The following is a 26,174-nucleotide window of genomic DNA, read 5'->3' as shown; positions in this document are numbered from 1 at the left end:
AAACCAGTTATATTGAACTAGTTTTCAACATGTTAAAAAATGAGTTCACAGAACATTCAAATTAATACTCTTTTTAAAAATACTTCTTTAATCCTAAGAGTATGTTTGCAACAATCCTATAATTTCATAGGTTAAATCTAGTATTTGCACTTGGATGGGTGATCTTACTGATTCTTAAAGAAAGCACTTTGCAATTATGTCTTGAATTCTGACTCCAAATTTAGCATATGTTCCAATAGACTTTTCTAGTGAATGGTGCTGGATTAGGAGACTTTTTGCTGGTGTTGTGGTTGAGAGATTTATTGAATGCTTTCAAGTTGACAGTTATTATTATCTTTTAATCCTGAACTTTTAGTTTTTTTAGAACACACTCACTTCTGGTTCCATCCTGGTACATGTTTTTTTTCCCTACAGACAAGAAAGCTACCTGCAAAGAGAAAATTTTTGTTTTTGAATCTTGCAAGAATTTGCCAGGTTCTGTACGTATCTTTCACAGACTGATGGCTTCTGAAACTCTCAGAGGTATGATAATCAGCCTCTGATTGGTAAGAGCCACCGCCAGACCATAATTTCTCTTTCCTTATTAGAAAAAGAGAGTGAAAATGTTACAGGATGATTTCCATTTTTAAAAGAGAACAAATGTTTTTATTTCTACTTAGCGAAACATTTGTTGGTTTTTTTTTGTAACTGACATGAAGTCCATCTTCTTCCTTTATTTTGAATGTATAATATGGAAATGTTGAAAAAATTAAGATAACTAAAATTTCATTTATGTTTTAAAGCCAATTTTCCATTTCCCAGAAATTGTTGATCTAGTCCTTCTATAGAATATTCAGAATTTCTCCTTTATTCTATTTCTCTCTCCTTTTCTGGATTTTCTCAAGTCAACTTCTTGTTAGTGATATTGTAATGAGAAGACTAATGGGGAGATAAAATTATAGTCATACATTTTATTTAATTGACAGGAAAATTTAATGCAACAGGTCTGGAAAATCTTTGGATTCTCTCTATCCATATTATTCCCCCTTTCTTTTAAAATTTTTTTATACATGATTAAGAAATAATTCGCATTTTGCTAATTTTTGCCCACATAAGTCTTTAAAAAAATCCTATCTCCATTGCACCAGCTATCTAAAAGTGTAACCTAAAATAAAGCTAAATAATTAGATAAAATGTGAAGGCATTGTGGAATAAATAATAGCAGCAAGATAATGCTAGTGCTATAACAGGTAGAGAAAGCAAACCCACCAAAATCCCAACTCTGACATATACTGGCTTTGTGAACCTCAGCAAATTGTTTAATCTCTCAGTTTCAAACCCACATCCCCAAAATAAATATTAATATTTTAACTTGAAGGGTAGATGTTAGGCTATGTTTGGAAATAAAGTGTCATTTCAGGAGTCCCTACAGTAAGAAAATCAGAGATTCAGTTAAAAATATAAAACATCTATATTTTTAAAAAATTCACATAGCTAAACAAGATTTTCAATTTGCTAAAAACAATATTTATCATTTTTTTCCATTTGACACTTATTATTTATCTTTTATCTTAACATTTTGATCAATACCAGTTATTGAATTATGTATGTCTAGCTTATTAAAAAATAGTTTAAATTTCTCAATTTTAAGTCATTTTGACTATTTTTGGCAAAAGAAGGGGAAATAGTTTTGTTCAGTTAAAGGATTTTTAAAAGATCACCAAGAATAGATGTATCAGAACTTGCTTTTTTATTAACATAATTTGAAAATGCAAACAATAGGAAGAGTCATTATTATCTTTTAGTAGTTTCCTTTTTCATTTTTTCCTCTCATCTCCATGCCATAAGGGAGATTATATTATTATCAGCTTTGTTGCTATTTGCTACTGATGTTGATTTAAGGGAGAGAAGGAAGAAATTTGACCCTAAAATAAAATAAATCTAAGTCAGTTACTTAAGATTTCCTCTCAAATTTATATTAACATTTTAATATAAAATCCTTACAAATTCAAAAGCTTATCTGTTTTGATCTATATTAATGTTTTTGCTTTAAATTTGGCTCAAATCTAGCTTTAGCTACTTCCTAGTTGTATGACTCTAGGCAAGTCACTTAATCCCAATTGCCTAGCTTTTGCTACTCTTGAGAAATTAATATTAAGAGCAAAGTTAAGGCTATTTTTAAGCCATCTCCAATTTATTCATTATAATGTTTCACATATATTCATTGAAAGTTGGTAAATTGGGATACGGAAATATTTACATAGAAAAATATAATTATTACATTACAACACATAGTTTCTATTCTGGGTAGATCAAAAGTGCCTAAAAATCACCTGAGGCAGCAAACATTGACCTGCTTCCCATGTGAAGAGATAAAGCAGTTCAGGGAATCACCAGTTTGAATTTATTAGGGTTTGGAAAATCTTTTGGGAAAGGATCATCAAAAAAGCATCTCAACTCATTAAAATAAAAAGATATAGTGGAAAGGGGGAGTTTGTGTTTTTTTTAAGAGACTCAACAAAGCAGAGTTATTCCATGTATTTAAGGATGAAACTAGAAAGAAGATGACAAAGATAATAAATACCTATTGAGATTTTATAATAAACACTTTTGACCATCAAGGATAGTGGATCCACCATATTTGTATTCTAATGTTTTAGTTCCTGTACTACTATAGTAATAAAAAGTATTAAAATAAACTTAGGTAAACAAAGATGGGAAAATGAGTTTTGCATTTAAAATGTCTATGCTGAAGAGAACACAGTTTTTAGAATATAGAGATATTGAATTTCAAAATATCAGAAGGGAGGGAAGATATTAAATGTGTGTGAAAAATCCTGTATATTTTACTTATTCCAACCAAGACAACAATAACTTTAACTCACAATCTTATAGGTCTTTCTGGTATATACATGAATCAAGATCAAACTTGATAAGTAAATTAGAAGGTAATGGATGAGTTTTTTTAATTACATTTTAAAACAGCAACAGATCTTCAGCTTTACATTATCACCTGAAAAATGCTTAAAAATAGTTCATCCTGTGTTTATTTTTTATTGACTATTAAAAAAAAGCATTTCATTTGGCTAAACCAAATCAGTGCTTTTAAAGTTTCTAAGATACGAGGGAAATAAAATAGCAGAGATAACATCATTCAGGAACCTTCTGATTATTAAAATATCAAAGAAAACATAAAACACAGAGATATATACTCATCAAAGATATGTGCCTCTTATTGGAGGAGATCTAGCAGAGAATTCAAATCAAAGAGATTTCTTTTATGATGGTGGAATCCTCTAGATGTTCTTTTTTTAAAATTTTACTAATTGTAAGAGAAGTTATAAAACATCATAGTTCCTCATAAATGTATCATTTAAAAGTGTTTGTCCTGTGTATCCGGACAGGAAGAATAAAATAGATATAAAAGGCTTATTGTGCCAATTATAACAAACAGTTGGGTGGACAACTTACAGAGCTCACCCTTCATTGTATTTATGTATATTATCTGTTCCTTTCATATATATCTTAAATAGACATTGCACATGGCCAATAGGCTAGGCCCAGAATTGAATAGAAAGAGAAAATGTAGATTGGATTGATTTGGGGAATTTGCAAAGTTTATTTTTAATCACTCCTAAATTTCTCCCTGAAACAAAGACCCATCTCTTTGAACACCAACATCCTTTTGATGATGTTGCCTGAGCTCTTGGTCAGGGACACTGAAGGCTATGAAGATTTCAGATTAGGGAACCATCTTAAAGACAATGGAATGGTACATGCTGATTAAATTAAAAAAATTAAGTATCCATAATGTATCTGGCATATGCTAAGTGCTAAGGATACAAATAATAAACAAGGAAGAAAGCTCTTGTCTTCAAAGGTTTTACATTTTAATGGGGAAAAAAACAATGGATAAAGGAGAACTAAAAAGGAAATTGGGTAAGCAAATGAAGGCATGGTTTGGAATAGTCTGAGAAGTGATATTGGAGATCTGGTTCAGCACAAGGAAAGACAAAAGATCACTTGTAAGAGCCCACCAGCAGAGAACAAATGGTTCTAGTGCTAGGTTGATCAGAAGCAGCATGGCTGTATAGAGCAAGCACTATAGTCTAAAAATGGCTGGGCGAGAATAGAGCAAGTGTTTCACAATGGTTATAAGTGTTTATGTGTGTGTATATGTACGTAACACACAAGCAAGAAATTATAAAGGATATAAATAGAAGTGATGTAAGTGATTTTCTCAAATAAGTAAATATATGATCAAAAAAGAAAATGGGTTTGTCACATAAGAGAAAGGAATAATTTATTGCTGGCTTTTGTGGTCTACTGATGAACTTAGAATTTTTGGAAATTGTAAGCTCCTTGAGGACAGGGCCCTTTTAAAAATCTTTTTTGTGTTTCCAGTGCTTAGTTCACTTCCTGGAACATTGTTGGCATGGAATAAATGAAATTTACTATAAATTATACATTTATAGAAATAAATTATTAAATAAATACATTTTAAATAAATAAAATTATTATTATCAAATAAAATGCAAGGAAGACCCACAATATATCAGGTAGAACTCTGGTTAATATTTTAGAAATATGCAGACAGATATTGCCCAGGATTGACAGAAGCATAAACAAGTGGTCACTGCATTTTTGGAGGGAATACTAACACTGATGAATTTGCAGATCTGTTGGAAGAGTAGAGTCTTGGTGATGGAATGAACCTTAGACTTCATCAAAACCAACAACCTCATGGCAGAGTCAGAATTCAAATCTTGTTCTTTTAATCCCCAAAACCATCGTGCTCTCTCACTCTCTCTGTCTCTTTCTCTATGTCTGTCTTTTTGCTGCAGCCTAGAATAGATTTTTAGATATGTCAAACAATAACTTTAGGTCATAACATACTAGAGGAATAATCCCTAGATTAGGTAGGTGGCTCAGTATTTAGAATGCCAGTCCTGGAAATGGGAGATCTTGGGTTCAAATCTGGCCTCAGATACTTCCTAACTGTGTGGCCCTGAGCAAGTTAATTAACACCCTTTGCTTAGCTCTTATTACTCGTCTGCATTGAAACCAAGACTTAGTATTGATTTTAAATGGAAGGTAAGGGTTTAAAAAAAAGAATTATACTCATAGACTATTTCGAGTATATTTTTCTACCATCTATAGCATTATTTCAATGAGTATATGCATTCTATATTCTAGCTTGAGACTCCAAAAACATCTCTACCCAGTTCTGGGGTAAGAATTCTCCACATACATGAAACATGGGAGGTAGGTTGGGCCATGGTCAAGTAGAAGGTCCTAGTCCTGATTAGTTGGTAAACCTCTATATCTGCCCAATAAAAAAGCCTATCTCAACAACTCCATTTGCTCTGAATCAAAGAAGAATGTATATTGGCTATCATAGTGTAGTTGCTCCAGGTGTTCCAATGTACACATCATCTGTTAGTCAAGTACTAACTGAGCATGAAAAGCCTTGGCTTGTTTCTTGGCATTCTCAGTTGTTACTGGCTGATTGCAATAACACTAGCAAATGGGTCTCAAGAGGAAGAGCCTATAGTCAGCTGTCCATACGCCCATTCATACACCCCCACACACACACACACACATTCGAAATGGATATTTCTCTTTGGAAAACGATTAGATTTTATACAGTTATTCATTTAGTTTGATAGCCACAATGACCTTAAATAGTGGTAATTTGTGTAGGAACTGTTCTGCAAATGTTTGGGGATTCTGTAGGGTTACCTAGCACATTGTCTCCATCATGAAATCAAACATTTTTTTTATATTGACAATGAAATAGTCCAGCAAATCGAATCAACTTTGTGAAAGTCATTAATGCCCTGTGATATGAATTTAGTATGTCAAAGGTAGAAGGGTGGACATCTTGGTCCTAGCTACTTAATAATAGTTCTTGCTTAGAAATATCTATCCTGAAAACATTTCACAGATTGAATCCTCAATCTTATTTTTTGCATATATTTATAAATGGAACCACATCTCCATAAAAAATAAAAAGATGTTACCTTCTAATTTTGAGCTATTATAACCTCTGACGGAAAATAATCTTTATTCTCTTTTCTGAATGTGGTAGTGACAGAAGCCTGTGTGATGTGGTCTTGAATATGTATGTCAGAAACAGTCTGCTAGTTCTGATTTTAATGGACTAGTCCTATTTGAATTGACAGCTGAATGACATTGAATGGTGACAGCTGATGCTTCTCCTCAGAATGACTGCCTGCTAATCTAGTTTGGCTTTTTTCCCTACAGCGAATTTGTTAGATATTTAATGCAGCTCACATTTCCTATCCTAACCTCTACTTTACTTTTAGTGCACTAAAAGCCCCTTTTAGAGGATTACTTGTTAATAAACAAAACTGCCAGCAACATGGTTGATTTGTTTAAAATACATAAAAACAGGTTCTTCCTTATGTTAGTCTAACAATGCCTTTTCCTATCTTGGCATGTTTTGAAATGTCCAGATTCATTAAATGCTAAACACATTTGTGAAGCTCTTGGGGGATGGGGGGAATCAACTATAATAGTTTTTTTAATGGGCTATATGATTTAAAGAAAATGAATATATATAAAACCTGGAACCTTGTTTAGCTTAAATGTTTTTGTATACCATGGTTCTGTATTTAGAAATTTGTGTTTATTTCTCTTTACAGAATGATTATTTACTCTAGTGAAATTGTTCCCAAGTCATTTTCTCCAGATAAGTCAAAAAAGTTAACAGAGTAAAAGTTTGGGAGTAAATGGAATTGTTGGGTCAGTGCTGACCACCAACCAAGAATTGTTTTCCCTTACCCAAATCCTACCTCAATTCTCTCCACTGAAGAATGGATGCCATTTTATTAGCCTGAATTATCTGAGTGGAAAATGACTGACTGACTAGTCCATGGTACAAGGTTACAGGGTACATAATGAATGGGTAGAACTAAGGCATGGTAAAAAGATATTGAGAACAATGAAGCCACTGCCCTGGTTTGCCCTTTTCTGGACAAAAAGAAACACTAATCGATGATTATTTCTCCCTGACAATTATCATGTTTGTTCTTCCATGTAACTCTCCTATGCATCCCCTTTGTTAGACAAAGATGAATGCTCTAAGGATAATGGTGGATGTCAACATGAATGCATCAACACTGTGGGAAGTTATGTGTGTCATTGTCGAAATGGATTTGTGCTTCACGAGAATAAACATGACTGTAAAGAAGGTAAGTGGAGGTCCTTTTCGTTAGTAGATGACACTAGCATTAAAAAGAGTTTAAATATAGCAATGTCAGGAATGTATCATTGGTGAACTTCAGTTCATAGTCAAACTAGTCCTCCTCTCTACCACCTTCCCTTGCTACAATACTTTGGGAGCTTAAAAATCTGAACCGATAATCTTATCTTTTCCATTCTGTAAATGCTTTAGCTGCTTTGATCTTTAGCTTTACTATATTTTAAATCCCTGCCAGGATGTTAATACTTTAGATCTCACCACTATTCTTTTAACCTTGATTCCTTTGACTCTTCAGATTTCTTCCATTCTGGTTTGGTACCTAACCCCTGAGCACAGCAAATTGAGAGAACTCTCTATAAAAAAAACTCTTGGTATACATTTATAATTACTAGAATTAACCCTAGATCTTGTTCCTGGTTATTAGGACTGCCATGGTCCTGGTTTTGACCTTGATTCTGTTTTAGAAATTGCTTAACAGTTCTTCCAGATTGCCTTAAGATCAGGTTCTATAGTCCTGCAGGTAAATTATGGCTTGTTCTAACAGTTATTCTTTTCCCAAACTGACCAGGACCTTTTCAGGTGATTCTTTTTTCTCAAATTTGTCCTATAGCCACAGCAGTGTTAAATCCCACCTTAGCCCCAATTCTCTTGCTTTCTTCACTAATCCTTTCCTTCTTCCCCCAAGGTTGAGAGGAAGAAATGAACAAGACCAATCTCCAATCAGTAACCTCAGTTCCGTATCCTCCCACCTCCCTCTGGCCCGTAACTGATTATTCCTTATACATCTTCACTCTCTTCTTTATGACTCCTTCCTCTTAGCATATAGTATATATTTTTTTCCTATCTCCTTGCCTCCTTCTGGTTCCCTTGATCCCACTGAGCTCTTCAATAATCACTACTTCTCTTTTTATTTACTGTTTATAACATTTTAAAATATTTTTTGAATTCCAAATTATTTTTCTCTCTCTAGCCCCTTCCCCATTCACTGAGAAGGCAAGCAATATAATATACATTATACATTTAAAAGAATGTAAAACGTTTTCAAATTAGGGAAATCTCCCCCAAAAAACAAAAAATCCATAAATTGAGAAAATATTCTTCACTTTGCTTTCAATTTTCATCTGTTCTTGCTCTGGAAATGGATAGCAATTTTCATTAGTAGATTATCTAATTGTCTTGGACCATTATATTGATCAGAGCAGCTAAGTTTTTCAGTCAATTATCATTACGATATTGCTATTTTTGTGTACAATGATTTCCTAATTCTGCTTATTTCACTTTGTATCAGTTCATATAGATCATTCTAGGATTTTCTGAAACCATCCCCATCATCATTTTTTTAATATCTCAATAGTATTCCAACACAATCATATGCTACAACTTCAGTCATTCCACAACAGATGAGTGTCTTTTCCATTTCCAATTCTTTACCACCACAAAAGAACTGTTATTTTGTTGTTATTGTTCATATGGGTCCTTTTCATTTTCTGTGATCTCTTTAGAATACAGAACTAGTAGCAGTATTGCTCAGTGAAAGGGTATGCACAGTTTTATAACCCTTTGGGCATAATTGAAAATTAGTCTTCAAAATGGTCACACCAAGTCACAACTCCACAAAAAGTGCATTATTAGTTCCCCAGTTTTCCCACTTCCCCTCCAACATTTGTCATTTCTGATATTTGTGTAATGGAATTTCAGAATTTTTTTAAATTTTTCATTTTTCTACTCAATAGTGAATTAGAGCATTTTATCATATTATTGAAGATAACTGATTTCATCCTTTAAAAACTGCCTATTCTAATGCATGGCCATTTATCAACTGGAAAATGACTCATTTTTAAATTTTTTACTAAATTCCCTATATATTTGAGAAATTAGTTCAGTATTTGAGAAACTTGCTACTAAAACATCTGATATTATTTCATTGTCTATACTTTTTCCCTCCTTTTTTCTAAATATAGATTCTCTTACCTATTTTACTCAGGTATAATTTTGTTTTTACTTTGTCTGAGATCATGATTGCTATTCTTGCCCTTTTTACTTTAGCTAAGGCATGAGAAATTCTACCCTGTCCACTTATTATAACTCTATGTGTGTCTTTTCTGTTTCAAGTGTGTCTTTTATAAATAACATATTGTTGGACTCTGGTTTAAAATCCATTTTGATATCCACTTCTATTTTGTGGGTGAGTTCATCCCATTCACATTCACGATTAGAATTACTGTATCTTTCCCTCCACTGTTTTTACTGTTGTATAGCTTTCTCTCTTTCTTTTTACCCTATTCCTCAAGAGTCTGTTTTGCTGCCAATTGACTCCCTTAATCCACTCTCCTTTTTATTACTTTTCCTTTCTCTTATCCCCTTCCTTTTGGTTATAATATTCCTGAGAGTTTTCATTTGGGGATTTTATTCATGAGGTCATTGATGCATTTAAAAAATTATCTCATCCTCTGCAACTAAGATATTGGACCAATTTTCCGTTAAAATTTCTTGAAATATGAAGCATAACTTTTATTTTCTGATGATATTCATGTAGCCCAATACTTTTTAAAATTTTCTCTACTCAAAGTATTTCTAGGTCATTTGTTTTTCTGAAAAGATAATTCATATTATTTCCTATTTTTTAAATTCTTTTGACTTAATTATTTCTTTATGTCTCATTGAATCATTACATTCCACTTGTCCAGTCATAATTTCAAAGCATTATTTTCTTCAATGAGTTTTTCTACCTGTTTTTCCATTTGGCTAATTCTGTTTTATAAGAAATTCTTTCCTACAATAAATTTTTGAGCCTCTTTACACACTTGGCCTATTCTGCTTTTTGAGAAATTCTTTTCTTGAATCAATTTTCATGTCTCTTTTAGCACTAGGCCAATTCTGTTTCATAAGGTGTTTTTTTCTGCAAAATTTTTGTTCCTCTTTTTCCAAGTTTCATTTTCTTCCATTACTCTCATTTCTTTTCCTAATGTTTCCTCTATCACTCTTATATATTTCCTTAATTCTTTTTTTTAAACATTTATTAATATTTGTTTTTACCATGGTTACATGATTCATGTTCTTACTTTCCCCTTCAACCCCCCAAACTCCCCCACCCATGGCCGATGCACATTTCCACTGGTTTTAACATGTGTCATTGATCAAGAATTATTTCCACATTGTTGTTAGTTGCATTGGTGTGGTAGTTTCGAGTCTACATCCCCAATCATGTCCACCTCAACCCATGAATTCAGGCAGTTGTTTTTCTTATATGTTTCTTCTCCTGCAGTCCTTCCTCTGAATGTGGGTAGCTTTCTTTACCATAAATCCTTCAGAGCTGTCCTGTGTCATTGCATTGCTGCTGGTACAAAAGTCCATTGCATTCGTTTTTACCATAGTATATCACTCTCTGTGTACAGTGTTCTTCTGGCTCTGCTCCTTTCACTGTGCATCAGTTCCTGGAGGTCTTTCCAGTTCACCTGGAATTCCTCTAGTTTATTATTCCTTTTAGCACAATAGTATTCCATCACCAGCATATACCAGCCATTCCCCAATTGAAGGACATACCCTCTTTTTCCAGTTCTTTGCCACCACAAAAAACACAGCTATAAATATTTTCATACAAGTCTGTTTATCTATGATCTCTTTGGGGTACAAACCCAACAATGGTATGGCTGGATCAAAGGGCAGGAATTTATTATAGCCCTTTGAACATAGTTCCAAATTGCCTTCCAGAATGGTTAGATCAGTTCACAAATCCACCAGCAATGCATTATTGTCCCAATTTTGCCACATCCCCTCCAGCATTCATTACTCTCCCCTTCTTTCATTTTAGCCACTCTGCTAGGTGTGAGGTGATACCTCAGAGTTGTTTTGATTTGCATTTCTCTAATTATTAGAGATTTGGAACACTTTCTCATGTGCTTATTGATACTTTTGATTTCTTTACCTAAAAATTGCTTATTCATGTCTCTTGCCCATTTATCAATTGGGGAATGGCTTGATTTTTTATACAATTGATTTAACTCCTTGTATATTTGAGTAATTAGACCCCTGTCAGAGTTTTTTGTTATAAAGATTTTTTCCCAATTTGTTGTTTCCCTTCTAATTTTAACTACATTGTTTTTGTTTCTACAAAAGCTTTTTAGTTTAATATAATCAAAACCATTTAATTTACATTTTGTAATTTTCTCTAACTCTTGCTTGGTTTTAAAATCTTTCCTTTCCCAGAGATCTGACAGGTATACTATTCTGTGTTCACTTAACTTATTTATAGTTTCCCTCTTTATATTGAAATCATTCACACATTCTGAATTTATCTTGGTGTAGGGTGTGAGATGTTGATCTAAACCTAATCTCTCCCATATTGTTTTCCAAATTTCCCAGCAGTTTTTGTCAAATAGTGGATTCATGTCCCCAAAGTTGGGCTCTTTGGGTTTATCATACACTGTCTTGCTGATGTCATTTACCCCAAGTCTATTCCACTGATCCTCCCTTCTGTCTCTTAGCCAGTACCATATTGTTTTGATGACTGCTGCTTTATAGTATAGTTTAATATCTGGTACTGCTAGGCCCCTTCCTTCACATTTTTTTCATTATTTCCCTTGATATTCTTGATCTTTTGTTATTCCAAATGAAATTTGTTATAGTTTTTCCTAATTCAGTAAAGAAGTTTTTGGTAGTTTGGTAGGTATGGCGCTAAATAAGTAAATTAATTTGGGTAGAATGGTCATTTTTATTATGTTAGCTCATTCTACCCATGAGCAATCAATGGCTTTTCAATTGTTGAGATCCAGTTTTATTTCTTTGGAAAGTGTTTTGTAGTTGTTTTCGTATAATTGCTGTCTTTGTTTTGGTAGATAGATTCCCAAGTATTTTATATTGTCTAGGGTGATTTTAAATGGTGTTTCTCTTTCTACCTCTTGCTGCTCTAATGTGTTGGAAATATATAGAAATGCTAATGATTTGTGTGCATTTATTTTGTACACTGCAACTTTGCTAAAGTTGTTGATTATTTCTACTAGCTTCTTAGTTGATTCTCTAGGATTTTATAAGTAGACCATCATGTCATCTGCAAAGAGTGATAACTTAGTCTCCTCTTTTCCTATTTTGATACCTTCAGTTTCTTTTTCTTCTCCAATTGCTACTGCTAGTGTTTCTAGTACTATGTTGAATAATAGAGGTGATAATGGGCATCCTTCTTTCACTCCTGATCTTATTGGGAAGGCTTCTAATTTATTCCCATTGCATATGATGCTTATTGATGGTTTTAGGTATATACTGTTTATTATTTTTAAGAAAAGTCCTTCTCTTCCTATACTTTTCAGTGTTTTCAATAGGAATGAATACTGTATTTTGTCAAAGGCTTTTTCAGCATCTATTGAGATAATCATGTGATTTTTGTTTGTTAGATTGTTGATATGGTCAATTATGTGGATGGTTTTCCTAATGTTGAACCATCCTTGCATTCCTGGTATAAATCCCACCTGATCATGGTGAATAATCCTTTTGATTGCTTGCTGGAGTCTCTTTGCTAATATTTTATTTAAAATTTTTGCATCTATGTTCATTAGGGAGATTGGTCTATAGTTTTCTTTCTCTGTTTTTGATCTACCTGGCTTTGGAATCAGTACCATATTTGTGTCATAAAAATAATTTGGTAGGACTCCTTCTTTGCTTATCATATCAAATAATTTGTATAGTACTGGGATTAGTTGCTCTTTGAATTTCTGATAGAATTCACTTGTGAATCCATCAGGCCCTAGCAATTTTTTCTTAGGGAGTTCTTTGATGAGTTCAATTTCTTTTTCTGATATGGGATTATTTAGGTATTCTATTTCTTCTGCTGTTAATCTAGGCAATTTATATTTTTGTAAATATTCATCCATATCTCCTAAACTGTTATATTTATTGCCATATAATTGGGCAAAATAGTTTTTAATGATTGCCCTAATTTCCCCTTCATTAGAGGTGAGGTCTCCCTTTTCATCTTTGATACTGTTAATTTGGTTTTCTTCTTTCCATTTTTTTTATTAGATTGACAAGTACTTTGTCTATTTTATCTGTTTTTTCAAAATACCAGCTTCTAGTCTTATTTATTAATTCAATAGATCTTTTACTTTGAATTTTATTAATTTCTCCCTTGATTTTTAGTATTTCTAATTTAGTTTTCATCTGGGGATTTTTAATTTGCTCGCTTTCTAGTTTTTTGAGTTGCATGCCCAATTCATTAATGTCTGCACTCCCTAATTTGTTAATATATGCATTCAAGGATATAAATTTACCCCCTGAGTACTGCCTTGGCTGCATCCCACATAGTTTGGTAGGATGTCTCATCATTGTCATTCTCTTCAATGAAATTGTTGATCATTTCTATGATTTCTTCTTTGACTAATTGGTTTTGGAGAATCATATAATTTAATTTCCAATTAGTTTTTGATTTCCCTGTCCAGGTGCCCTTACTAATTATTATTTTTATTGCATTATGATCTGAGAAGGTTACATTTATTATTTCTGCTCTTTTGCATTTGTTTGCAATGTTTCTATGCCCTATTACATGGTCAATCTTTGTGAATGTACCATGTGAAGCTGAAAAGAAGGTGTATTCCTTTTTGTCCCTATTTATTTTTCTCCACATATCCATTAAATCTAATTTTTCTAGGACTTTATTCACGTCTCTTACCTCTTTCTGATTTATTTTTTGGTTTGATTTATCAAGATCTGTAAGAGGAATATTTAGATCTCTCACTATTATGGTTTTACTATCTATTTCCTTCTTGAGCTCTTCCATTTTCTCCTTTATGAATTTGGGTGCTATGCCACTTGGTGCATACATATTGAGCAGTGTTATTTCCTCATTGTTTATACTGCCTTTAATCAGGATGTAATGACCTTCCCTGTCTTTTTTAATCATATCTATTTTTACTTTGGCTTTGTCAGAAATCATAATAGCCACTCCTGCCTTCTTTTTCTCATTTGACGCCCAAAAGATTTTGCTCAAGCCCTTAACCTTAAACTTGTGTATGTCCACCCACCTCACGTGTGTTTCTTGTAGACAACATATGGTAGGATTTTGCTTTCTGATCCACTCTGCTATTTGCTTCCGTTTTATGAGCGAGTTCATCCCATTCACATTCAGAGTTATAATTATCAGTTTTGCATTTGCTGACATTTTTGTATCCTTCCCTAGTTCTATCTCTTCTTCTTACACTATTTCCTTTTTAACCAGTGGTTTGCCTTAAGCTGGTAACCCTTATCCACTCCCTTGATTAACTTCCCTTTCTACCCCCTCCCTTATTATTCCACTCTTTTTATTTTCAAAGGCCTAATAAATTCCCTCTCCCTTCTTCCCCCCTCCTTTTTCGACCTCCCCACTCCCCTGCTCCCCTTGGTTTATCCTTTCTGACTTTCTCAGTAGGGTTAGATAGAGTTTTATATCCCAATGGATAATATAGCTACTCTTCCCCTCCAGGTTGATTACACTGAGAGTAAGGTTTAAATATTACCTCTTAATGCTCTCTTCCTCTTCTTCTTATAATAGTATTTGTCCCCTCCCCTTTCCATGCCGTCTTTGTGTGTAATAGAATATCCTATTTTTCTTATTCACTCAAGATTCTCTTTGTGTCCCCAACTATTCATCCTCCTCTTCCCCCCCCCATATCATCTTAGACCATTTAGTATTCCACCCTCTCCCTATGAATTATTCTTCTCATTACTATAATAGTGAATACTATAATAGTGAATAGAGTTCACTACAGAGAATTATACATAGCATTTCTCCATTTGGGAATACAAATAATTAGATCTTATTGAAGCCCTTAAAGAGGCAAATTTAAAAATTATGAGTTTTCTTTCTTTCCCCTCTGTTTCTTATTTACCTTTTCATGTTTCTCTTGATTTTTGTGGTTGGATATCAAACTTTCCATTTAGTCATGGTCTTTTCTTTGCAAATACTTGGAAATCTTCAATTTTGTTGAATGCCCATACTTTCCCCTGGAAGTATATAGTCAGTTTTGATGGGTAGTTGATCCATGGTTGTAGTCCTAGTTCTCTTGCCTTTCTAAATATCATATTCCAAGCCCTTTGGTCGTTTAGTGTGGAGGCTGCCAGATCCTGTGTGATCCTGATTTGTACTACTTGATATCTGAATTATCTCTTTTTGGCTTCTTGTAAGATTTTTTTTTCTTTTACTTGGAAGATCTTGAATTTGGCTATTATATTTCTGGGGGTTGTCTTTTCTGGGTCTAGTGTAGAGGGTGATCTATAGATCCTTTCAATTTCTATATTGCCCTCTTGTTGTAGAACTTCAGGGAAATTTTGCTGAATAAGTTATTTTAGTATGAAGTCCAAATTTCTATTAATTTCTCCTTTTTCCCGGAAGACCAATGATTCTCAGATTGTCTCTTCTAGATCAGTTTTCTTGGTCTGTCACTTTCTCATTGAGATATTTCATGTTTCCTTCTATGTTATCAGTCTTTTAACTTTGTTTTATTTGTTCTTTCTGTCTTGAGAGATCATTAGCTTCTAGTTGCTCAATTCTAGCCTTTAGGGACTGGTTTTCGGTTATAATCTTTTGGTTTTCAGCTATAATCTTTTGGTTTTCCTTTTCAATCTGGTCATTTCTGGTGTTCAATTCGCTAATCAGTTCATTTGATTTCTGAGCCTCACTTTCCAATTGCAAAATTCTATCTTTTAAACTGTTATTTTCTTGCTAGATCTCTTCCATCTTTCTCATCATCTCTGATTTGAACTCTTCAATAGCTTGTGATCAGTTTTCATTATTTTGGGAAAGTTTGGATATGATTACTTGTTTATTCTCCTCTGATGTTTGCTCTGCTGTCTGGATTTTCTCTGTGTAAAAGTTGTTGAGTGTTACAGATTTCTTCTTGATGATCTTTCTCTTCTGGGGTTTCCAATTTTGGGTTGCCATTGTTAGCCCAGTGCCTCCTCAGCTTTATCCTCACACTCATGGTCTGCCTGCGCTCTCTAGGCTCCCGAGGTCTCAGGTCTCGTTCTCGGGGCCAAGCCTCCTGGTGGTCCTCCTGGTCTTCCCCTTTCTCCGAGGCTCCTTCGGCAGTCTCAGGGCACTGCTTCCACAGCTGTGCTTCCGTCTGCACAGGGTCCCCACTAGAGGTCCAAGTCTGAGCTCAAGAACCTTGTCCATGCCTAAGTCAATGCCTTCACCCACGCCAGTGCTCAGGGTCTGTATGCAAAGTCCGCATGCATTCTTTAGCCTCTTGGGGTCCTAAGTCTTGCTGCTCTCAGGAACAGGCCCTGGAGCTGCCAATGACTTAATGGGTACCCCAAACCTACTTTAACTCTTGTGTGCTGGCCTTGGTGGTGTGCATGGTGTGGGGGTGGGGGAGGGTCTTCCTCCACTCACGTTTTAGTGAGAGCTGTTTCACCCCTTTATAGCATGGAAATGCCCCAATTCCACGTACCTTCAATGCTGCGCCCTATTGTGGGGTCCCTTCGTTAGTCTGGATTTGTTTTTATGTCCCCTTGAGGAGTCCTATATGCTTTGGTTAGGAGAGATCAGGCAGCTTCTCCTTACTCTGCTGCCATCTTCACCTCCTGGCTCTATTTCTTTAACTCTTGAAGGAATTTTTGTTGATCTTGTTTCCAATTAGCATTTTTCCCTCAAGGCTTTATTGTAGTTATTTTCATGTTGTCTTTTTCAGAGTTTGTATCTTGGTATTCCCTGCCACTATATTAATTTCCCCCCCCCCTATTTTTCTTTGTTTTCTAGCTAATTTCTTGACTTTTAACTTCATGTTAAAATTGGGCTCTTCTCTCTTAGGATTGGGGAGGCATTTTTTCAAACTTCAGCCTTATTCATGATGATATTTTCAGAGTTAGTTTTGGAGTTCTGCAACTTTTTGGTACTTCCAAAGTGGTATGATCTGAGGAGAGGTGTGATCATATCTCTCCTGGTCTGTGCTCTGGTCTTTACATATGAAGGTCCCCTACTCCCTTGTAGCTTCAAGTGCTAGCACTCCTCTTTGGTCTTGGAACTGTGACCATGTTCCCTGGAGTTCTGTAGCCACAAACAGTTATATTCCTCTCATCCTAGGACTGCTGGTAGGACTCCTACTCCCTTGTGACCAAACCACCAGAATTCTTCAATCTTCTCTGCCCAAGCACTGTGACCCAGATCCATGTTTGGGTGATAGAGTTGCCTAACAGTGTCAAGGCCTGCACCAAGTGCTAGCAAAGGGTTTCTTGTAATATCTTTATGAACAATTTTCTGACCTCCCAATGTCTCTAGTTATGAGTTCCCAAAGTGGCTGCTGCCACTGCTGTCACAGTTACCTTCTGGGACCACTACTGATGCTACCTACCATGTTTTAGCACAGGCTTATAGGCAGGCCACCAATCCAAGTGTCACAGATCTTCCTGATGACCTCCTAATTTGTCTTAACCTTGACAAGTGTCATACCCTTAGGACCTTCTGATGGTTTTACTGCTCCAGAATTTTATTTAAGACCTTATTTTAAATTTGTTCTGATGGGAATATTGGGAAATTTCAGCAAGATTGCGGTCTCTATTCCACTCTCTTGGCTTACCTTCTACCCCAAGAAATCTCTTACCCTCTTATTCCCCTCATTGACAAATTTTTAACCTTACAAGTTTCAGAAAAAGTGATAATCTTCGATGGTAGGAGGAAATTCCTAATCTGGATCATCCTATATCAATAAAATAAATATTTTCTTTAAAAACCAAAAAGAAAGTATTCACAAGTAAACTTTTTAAGTATTCCATTTTAGAATTTTATTGAGAGCAGTAGAAATATCTTCCCAGTTGTTTGAAGGGAGAACAATATGCATTTTTATAGGCAGCTTTCTTTTGGTTAGAGGTATGAAGTGTTTTGAAGTACTTTTTAAAAAATTAAGAATCCGGATGTAGTCAAATTCCGTTTCATCTCTTTAACTCAATTCTGACAGACTAAGTCTGAGAGGTAGTAAGGCATTATGAATAGATTCAGGAGGATTTGGGTCTCTTCTCTCTCCTGAAAATTACTAGCACTGTAACTATGGGTACGTCATTTAACATCATAGTGCCTCATTCTCTTCTGTAAACAAGAATAATAATAGCCTGACAAGGTTGTGGTAATTAATGCTCCAATAAGATAAGGTATGCAAGCTGCTTTTCAGACTTTAGTGTGATATGTAAATGTCCGCATTATTATAAATTCTACACCATTTTAATATTTTATTATTATGCAAAATAATGGTTCCAAATGGAACACTGTACATAAAAAGTACTTGCCAAGTTCTTCAGTGGAGACAACCATAATAACAACCACCACCATAGCAGCAACAACAAATGTTTGGCAATGTTAATATACATTGTAAAGTTTACAACAAATTTATACACAGCAGCACTGCCTCTGGATATAGTAAGCACTTAATTCATTCATTCATTCATTTTTTTTTTGGAGTGGCAGCGTTATATAGTGGATAGAGAATTGGCTTGGGGTCAGCAAGACCTGTGTTCAAGTGCCACCTGTGACAAGTACTGGTTTATGACACTAGGCAAGACACTTAACTTATCAGTGTGCCAATCACCATTAAGACTCAAAGTTATAACCTACATTGGCAATTTGTTTGGGGAGAGGGATCTTCCTTAGTGGGATCTCTCTACATCAGTATAATCACAGTCTTCCTGACATAAAAAATAAAAAAAGAAAGAAAATTAGCTAGGGTACTATTGCTCCTATGAGTTTTGCCTTAACTTCAAATTATATAATGTATGTAAAATGCTTTGTACAGTACACACAGTACAATATAATTAGTTGCCATGATCATGACATACTTGAAGTAGGCAGCTAAGTGATGTCATGGCTAAAATTCTGGCCCTTTTATCAGGAAGACATAAGTTCAAATCCAGCCTCAGACACTGACCAGCTGTGTGACTCTGGTAGGTCACCTTTAACCCTTGTTTGCCTCAATTTCCTCACTGTAAAATGGCAATAATAATGACACCTACCTTACAGGGTTTTTGTGAAAACTGAATGAGATGATATTTTTGTTTGTTTTCATTATTTTCCCATGATTACATGATTCTTGTTGTCTCCATCCCCTCTATGCTATCCCCTCCCAGAGCTGACAAAACAATTCCACTGGGTTATGCATATGTTAGAAGGAGATAATATTTGTAAAGCACTTAGAACAGTATCTGGCACTTACTGGGCAATATGTAAATTCTTATCCTCCCCATTTTCACTCCAGGGCTTTACTAAAGATATAAAAGTTTTTAATAGGCAGTTAGTTCCTTTCTTTTCTTTTTTTATGAGTTTATCTGACTCCCTATAAATATTAGCAATTTGATGTTAGCAAGAAAATATAAGTTGTCAAATCATTCTCTCAATATGTTTGCAAAATTAATGATTTTGGTAATAGAAACTGAAGAGATGATTAGTTTCCTGAATGTCATTTCCATTCTAGAAGACAATGTGTAAAAAAAAATTTGCTTATATTTTTACCCTATATTAGGACAGATTCCTAAATTAACTAATACTGTCATTATTGGTACAGCGGAATGTGAACAGAAGATTCATAGTCCAAATGGAATGATTAGCAGCCCCAACTGGCCAGACAAGTATCCGAGCAGGAAGGAATGCACATGGGAAATCAGTGCCACTCCTGGACATCGAGTTAAACTAGTGAGTAATCTCAACCTAATCCCTTTTGCTGAGTGGATGGAATGGATGTTCCTTTCATACCTAACACAACAAAATTAAGTCAGATGGGAAAGAGTTTTGTCATGCTGACTGTAAGATTTAAATTATATCCAATAACTCCAAGTATTGTATTTTATAAGAGTTATTAATAACCACTTGAAGGAGAGGAAATAAAAAGACAAAAGTAAAAGCCTGAGTAAAGAGAAGTTTTCCCGACCACATGAGCAGAAGAAGAGAGAGCAAGAGGCGGGGTTACACCAAATTTATATCCTCCCTACATCAGCACATAATGTGAGGAGAGTAGGGTGCTAGGAATTGTAGTTCTTGGGTTCAGATTCCAATCGCACAGTCAGATGGGAAACAGTTTTGTCATGCTGACCCATATTCATGAAAACGTCACCAATGTCCTGAATTAAGATGATAACAATTACTGTGTTTTGTTCAAACATGATGCAGTTTCCAGAAATGCTTTATCCTCGTTCAAAAATCTATTGATGGGGGGGCAGCTGGTTGGCTCAGTGGATTGAGAGCAAGTCCTAGAGATGGGACACTTCTTAGCTGTGTGACCCTGGGCAAGTTATTTAACTCCCATTGCCTAACCCTTACTACTCTTCTGCCTTAGAACCAATATGCAGTATTGATTCTAAGATGAAAGGTAAGGGTTTAAAAAATTTTATTGATGATGGAGAAGTTAATGCTTTACTATAGCAACCATAGTAATATGTTTATAGTAATATAATCATTATAATACTTTTAAACAGGGAAAATAAATGAAATGTTGAAAAATTAAGTATCTTCTTTTTCTTAATTTTTTAAACCTCACCTTCTTAGAATTAATACTAAGTATCAGTTCCAAAGTATAAGAGAAGTAGGGGCTAGGAAACTGATGTTAAGTGACTTGCCTAAGGTCACACAACTAGGATTTCCCCCTCACTAGAAGTCTTCAACCAAGACTGGATAACTGCTTGTTGGAAATATAGCATAGACTGCATTCTGATTAAGGTATGAGTTGTATTGGATGGCCACTGAGCTTCCTTTCAGCTCTGAGAGATGGGGGATAAGGACTCATACATAAAAACAGCAGGAAAAAGATTAAGCAGCCATGGTGGTTCACAAAAGGAGCATTAATCAAAAGTGTCCTGTTGTTGTTTAAAGAATAAGTAATGGATTTTTAACATGTGGAAAAAATAAAGTCATCTTTCTGTTATATTTTCAACTAGTCAGACCTTTTCTAGAGGTTTTGGCTTTCTAGAATATTGAGAAAAAACTTAAATAATGCTCATATGAGGCATAAAGATGAATTTAAAGCCTTATATTATAAGACTGATGAAGGAGTATTAAAGGAAATGGAGTTGTTTATCCTGACGAACATAAGACTGAAGGAGGAGTTTACTATGTGTATTAGATGCAAGAGTTTTATTTTTCTTCTCAGTAGGAGGAGGAGGTGGGAGTAAGGGAAAATTGATGCTTGTTAATTGAAAAGAATGAAATATATACACATATATGTATTTTAAACCTAAGTTATAAAAAATAACACCTACATAAAAATGAGAAAAACTCCAAGAATAGGAAATTGTACTATATACTGGATTTTTAGTAGTGTTTTCTCTCTTGTTGTATAGGTATGTATAAGAGGACTACTTCATTATCTTCAGTCCTTTCTATTCTACATATTTATAAAATTATAAAATATTGCAGTATTTATATATCCTTTCTCAGAAATTTCCCAATTCTATGACCCTAAGGAAAACATTTAACATCTCATCCTCAGTATCTTCATCTACAAAATGGGGATAATAATTTCATTTACTTCACAGGATTATTGAGGATCAAATAAAATATATGATAAAGCATTTTACAAATCTTAAAACACTATTTAAATATTGTTACTAATATTAATTATAATCTTTATTCCTATTTTATTTTGCCTGGGCTCTCTGGAGGTGAACAAACAGATGAACAAACCCCTCAGTGTAGAAAATGAGATAATGATAGAAATATATTGGACCCTTTCCAGTCTCTTATCATTATAAATATTTCTCATTATATTCAGTGGAGTCTAACTAGCAACAGTCCTAGCATCAGTCACCTTTCATATATTGTTCTTTTATAATTGAGAGTGGTTGGATTATTGTACGGGTGGAAAATATGATTATCCCCATTTTATAGATGTAGATTGGTTCCAAGAGTAAACTTGCTAACACTGAAGGCTTTGGATACTCTAATGCTGTGTTGGCAAACCTATGGCAGGTGTGCTGAAGCATGCTGGAAGGGGCTGCTCCCGTCCCCCTCTCCATGCACCCCTGAGGATATTTCTCTCATGACCATGCCCTTCTGCCCAGTAGCCCAATGGTAGTGCTTCCTCCTTTCTCTGTCTAAGGTAAGGCAGGAGGCTCACATGTGGTGTGAGGGTTGTAGTTTGGGCATGTGGTCTCTAAAAGGTTTGTCACCACTGCTCTAGGGGATTATAGAGGAAAGTGTTGAAGTCATTGGAATATTTTTTAGAAGGAGAATCATCCTGATATAATGGATAACTTCAACAATTGAAGATTTATCCTTAATATTTTAAGGAGGAATCCTCTTTGAACCCTGGTCAAAATAGCCAGAATCAAGGTCCAGAGAATTGCTGAGGCTATTGTTTCCTGGATGGGGCATATATATAAAAGCACATTCCCATTTGGTAAAGAGTGATCCCTAGGGCTCTTTACCTAACTGAACAGAGAGGGAGGAGTACATGGTCAAGGATGACCAACAGAGAGCCTAGAGTTTCACTTAAGAGCTCCCTCTGCTGTCATTTTTTGAAGAGTAGCTAAAAATGGCTATCTGGCTTAATTTCTCTTTTATTAATTAAGGAATATTTCACCCTAGATTAGAAAATCCCAATATTTGGGATAGGAAATTTCCTGGGAAGGCATAAGTTTTATCATGAAGCATTTTTCGGAGAAATTTATTTGCAAACTGATAATCTTATTCATATAAGCTCCAATATCATGAACATCCAGGTGTTATCATTGACATTTGTCTGGTCATATGATAGTAGCATGGCCACAAAGGCCTTCTATTGGGCACATACTTAATTAGTCAAGTTTTTAATTTATTTTATTGGGAAGATCCATGCCACAGAGAATTGATAATCACTTATATTTAGTAATGTTAATTTAATTTACAATTGCATGATCCATATGGTCAATGCAATATCAGGAACAAAATGTAAGTGTTTTAAATTCAGTGTAAAAATTTTAAATATTCCATGAGAATATTGATATTTAGGCACTAGAGGGTTTCCCGAAATAATATAGAAATAGAAAATCAGTAGTGGATGACTTTTTACAATTTTTTACGTAGTACTGTTTTATAGGAAAAAAGTGACAGACCTGGAGCAGGAAAAATTGAATTCAATCCTTCTTCTAGCATTTACTAGCTGTGTGAACATTAGAAAGACATTTAACCCATATGAGCTTCAGTTTCCTCACATGTACAAATAGGAAATATATTTCATGTCCACTTCACAAGGATTCTCTGAAGCTCAAGTGAAATTTTATACATACTTACATACAGAGGTAACTTCATATAGATGTATCATGTGTATATGTATCCACATAGATATATACATAAAATAGATATGTATGCATTTATATAGCACTTTGCAAACTTTAAAGTACTTTATGCATGTCAGTTATGATTATCATTCTCATAATTATTATATGCTTAAAAATTGAACATTTAAGATATTTAAATAATGTTTCCCTTTATATGCATTCAGAACTACATATTTTTTGGTAACAATATGGATATACCAAGAAAGTTACCATAAATGCTTTATTAATACATTAATAATTTTAAAATAAGTGAGGCTTTGTCAAAATACAGTAATGACTACATAATTTAGTATTATTTTGACATAATAGAAATCCATTTGATACATGAAATCAAGCACCTAGTAATGGAAAACCCCATTTTAATGTTGAACTGGCACATATTGTATTGTTATTACACAATAAAATACTAATTTAGCATTTTCTATGTTCCCATTAAGTAACATTTCTATTACTATTTCTAAATAATATTTACAGTATTTCTATCATATTTCCATGTTCCAAAGAATAACCAAAATAATTGAATAGAGGATGTAAATGTTGTATAGGATTTTCCCAGTTTGCTTTACACATCATAGAGTTGAAAAGGTCCGGATGCATTATCTAGAACTTGAGTTTTTGTGGACCTGTGTGGAGATATCCCCTTATGGAAATTTCTTCCTCCAATGCCAAGGAATAACTTTTGTGCAATTTAGAGTCTTAGAGAGTTGCTTGCAGCACGGATAGCTTAAAAGATGGATATATAGTTTCCCAATCAACATATAACTATAAATCGATAATCATTTATTAAGCACCTACTGTGTACCAGAGATTGTGTTAGTCACTGGGGATGCAAAACAAACATGAAATAATCCTTGTCCTGAAAGGGCTTACATTCTATATTGAGCAATGGGTATTTGACTTGCATATTATATACATACATATGTATATGTACATTATATACATATATATATATACACATAGAGAATACACGTGAAATAAACACAAAGTAATTTTTGATGGAAGTGGGAAGGAATCCAAGGCAACAAGGAGAATAAGAAATGAGAGCATGTATTTCTTGAACTGAGCTTAGCTGGAAAATAGGGATGCTGGGAGGTAGAGATAAGGATGTCACATTTGAGAAATAGAAAAAAAAATACATGAAGAAGACTGATATACAATACCTAAGGATAGCATTATAAGTCAAAGCGTGGCTATGAAGGTCTTTAAAAGTCAAACAGGATAGGTTATATTTGACTATAGAGAGCTACAAATGAATGACAAAATCAAACTTTCTCTTTGGGAAAATCACTTTGGTAGCTATGTACGTAGGATGAGTTAGAAGGGGAAAGGAAATTAATGAAGAGGTTTTTTTGCAGTGAGAGGCAGTAAAGACCTAAAGAGGCAGTAACCATGTAAGTAGAGATAAGGGAATAATACAAGAAATATGCAGGTTGAAACAAGAGGTGTCTTCTAATTGGATATGTGCAATGAAGAAAAGTAATGGTTTGAAGCAGAACTTGAAACGATTTTTTTTTCCTGAAGGACTAGAACCTCTTTTATATCTTGTTGCCTCTCTGAGGAACCATAAAAAGTAATTGTACTTTTCATATGAGAAAACTGAGGTATAAAGAAAATGTGACCAGGTCAAGGTGATAAATCAAGTCATTATCAAAAGGATGTCAAGAAACTTCTTGTCTTCCAGTTGGATGACAATTTCCCCCAGATTATCACCCTGTCTATTTTATATATCCTCACACCACCTCAAATTGTCAAAGATTACCTTAGATCCTTTCATAGTCCTTTTTGGAACTTTGGTGTGAACAACCTTTTTAAAAATTATTTATTTATTTTCCTTAGATTTTTAATATAATATATAAATATATTTATTTTAGACTGAAGACTTTATTCCTGAAATACTCAGCACTTTCTTCCACAAAAGAAAAAGAAAGTAGAATTTGAAGCAAACTGTAAAATAATATTTGGAATTTAACAATTTACATATAAATCTAAAAAAACTCCAGAATTAACATGTTATCAGGGAAAGATATAAAAACAAATTTCCTAACTGCTTTTTCTTTCTCAATAAATGTAGTTTGAATGTTCCTTAGAGCCAGAGTAAACATCTGTACTTCATTGGATTCATTGATCTCATTGATGTGGATACTCTTTCCAGTTGTGTGGTTCTCAAATTTTGCACACTTTCTTGTTCTGTATAATTTTTTTTCCTTTATCCACCCACAAATCTTCCATAGAAGTTAAACCCAATAATTTAGAGTTTTTATTCTAGGATTTATAAAAAACATTTATTGGGTATTTATTGCTCTCCTCCCTTCTGGTTAGTATATCTGTAATCTAAACCACCATTTCATGAAATACTCAAGCTATATTCACTTCACTCTCAGTTCTATTCCTTGATTTCTAAGTTATTCCACTTCCTTCCTTGTGTGCCTACCATTTTTCGTCTTCCCCAGAGCCCTCATTTTCTCATTCTCTTTCATGGGTTGTCATTTCCCATTAAGAACAAAAGCTTCTTAAGTGAATGGATTATCTTTTGTTGTATTTATAATCCCAGGATTTTTAACACAGTGCCCAGGACATTTAAGTGATTATTAAATGTTCATGCCATCTCTCTCTCTCTCTCTCTCTCAATCTCTCTCTCTCTCTCTCTCTCTCTCTCTCTCTCTCTCTCTCTCTCTCTCTCTCTCTCTCTCTCTCTCTCTTTCCCCTTTAA

At 34.3% G+C, this 26,174-nt stretch overlaps 1 protein-coding gene across 1 annotated transcript in view; it reads left to right on the top strand.

The window, feature by feature from the left end:
- The window catches only part of TLL1 (tolloid like 1), a 281,506-nt gene that overhangs the window by 220,563 nt on the left and 34,769 nt on the right, over positions 1 to 26,174 (top strand). Inside the window, exons 17-19 of the mRNA XM_044681682.1 lie at positions 7,071 to 7,196; positions 19,720 to 19,847; positions 23,306 to 23,340. Of these exons, the coding sequence (XP_044537617.1) occupies positions 7,071 to 7,196; positions 19,720 to 19,847; positions 23,306 to 23,340 (289 nt within the window). The remainder of the gene's footprint in view (positions 1 to 7,070; positions 7,197 to 19,719; positions 19,848 to 23,305; positions 23,341 to 26,174) is intronic.

Source organism: Gracilinanus agilis, chromosome 6 (genome assembly GCF_016433145.1).
Source record: "Gracilinanus agilis isolate LMUSP501 chromosome 6, AgileGrace, whole genome shotgun sequence".
Lineage (NCBI taxonomy): Eukaryota > Metazoa > Chordata > Mammalia > Didelphimorphia > Didelphidae > Gracilinanus > Gracilinanus agilis.
Note: the sequence above shows the minus strand (reverse complement) of the source record. Positions and strands in the feature narration are given on the sequence as shown.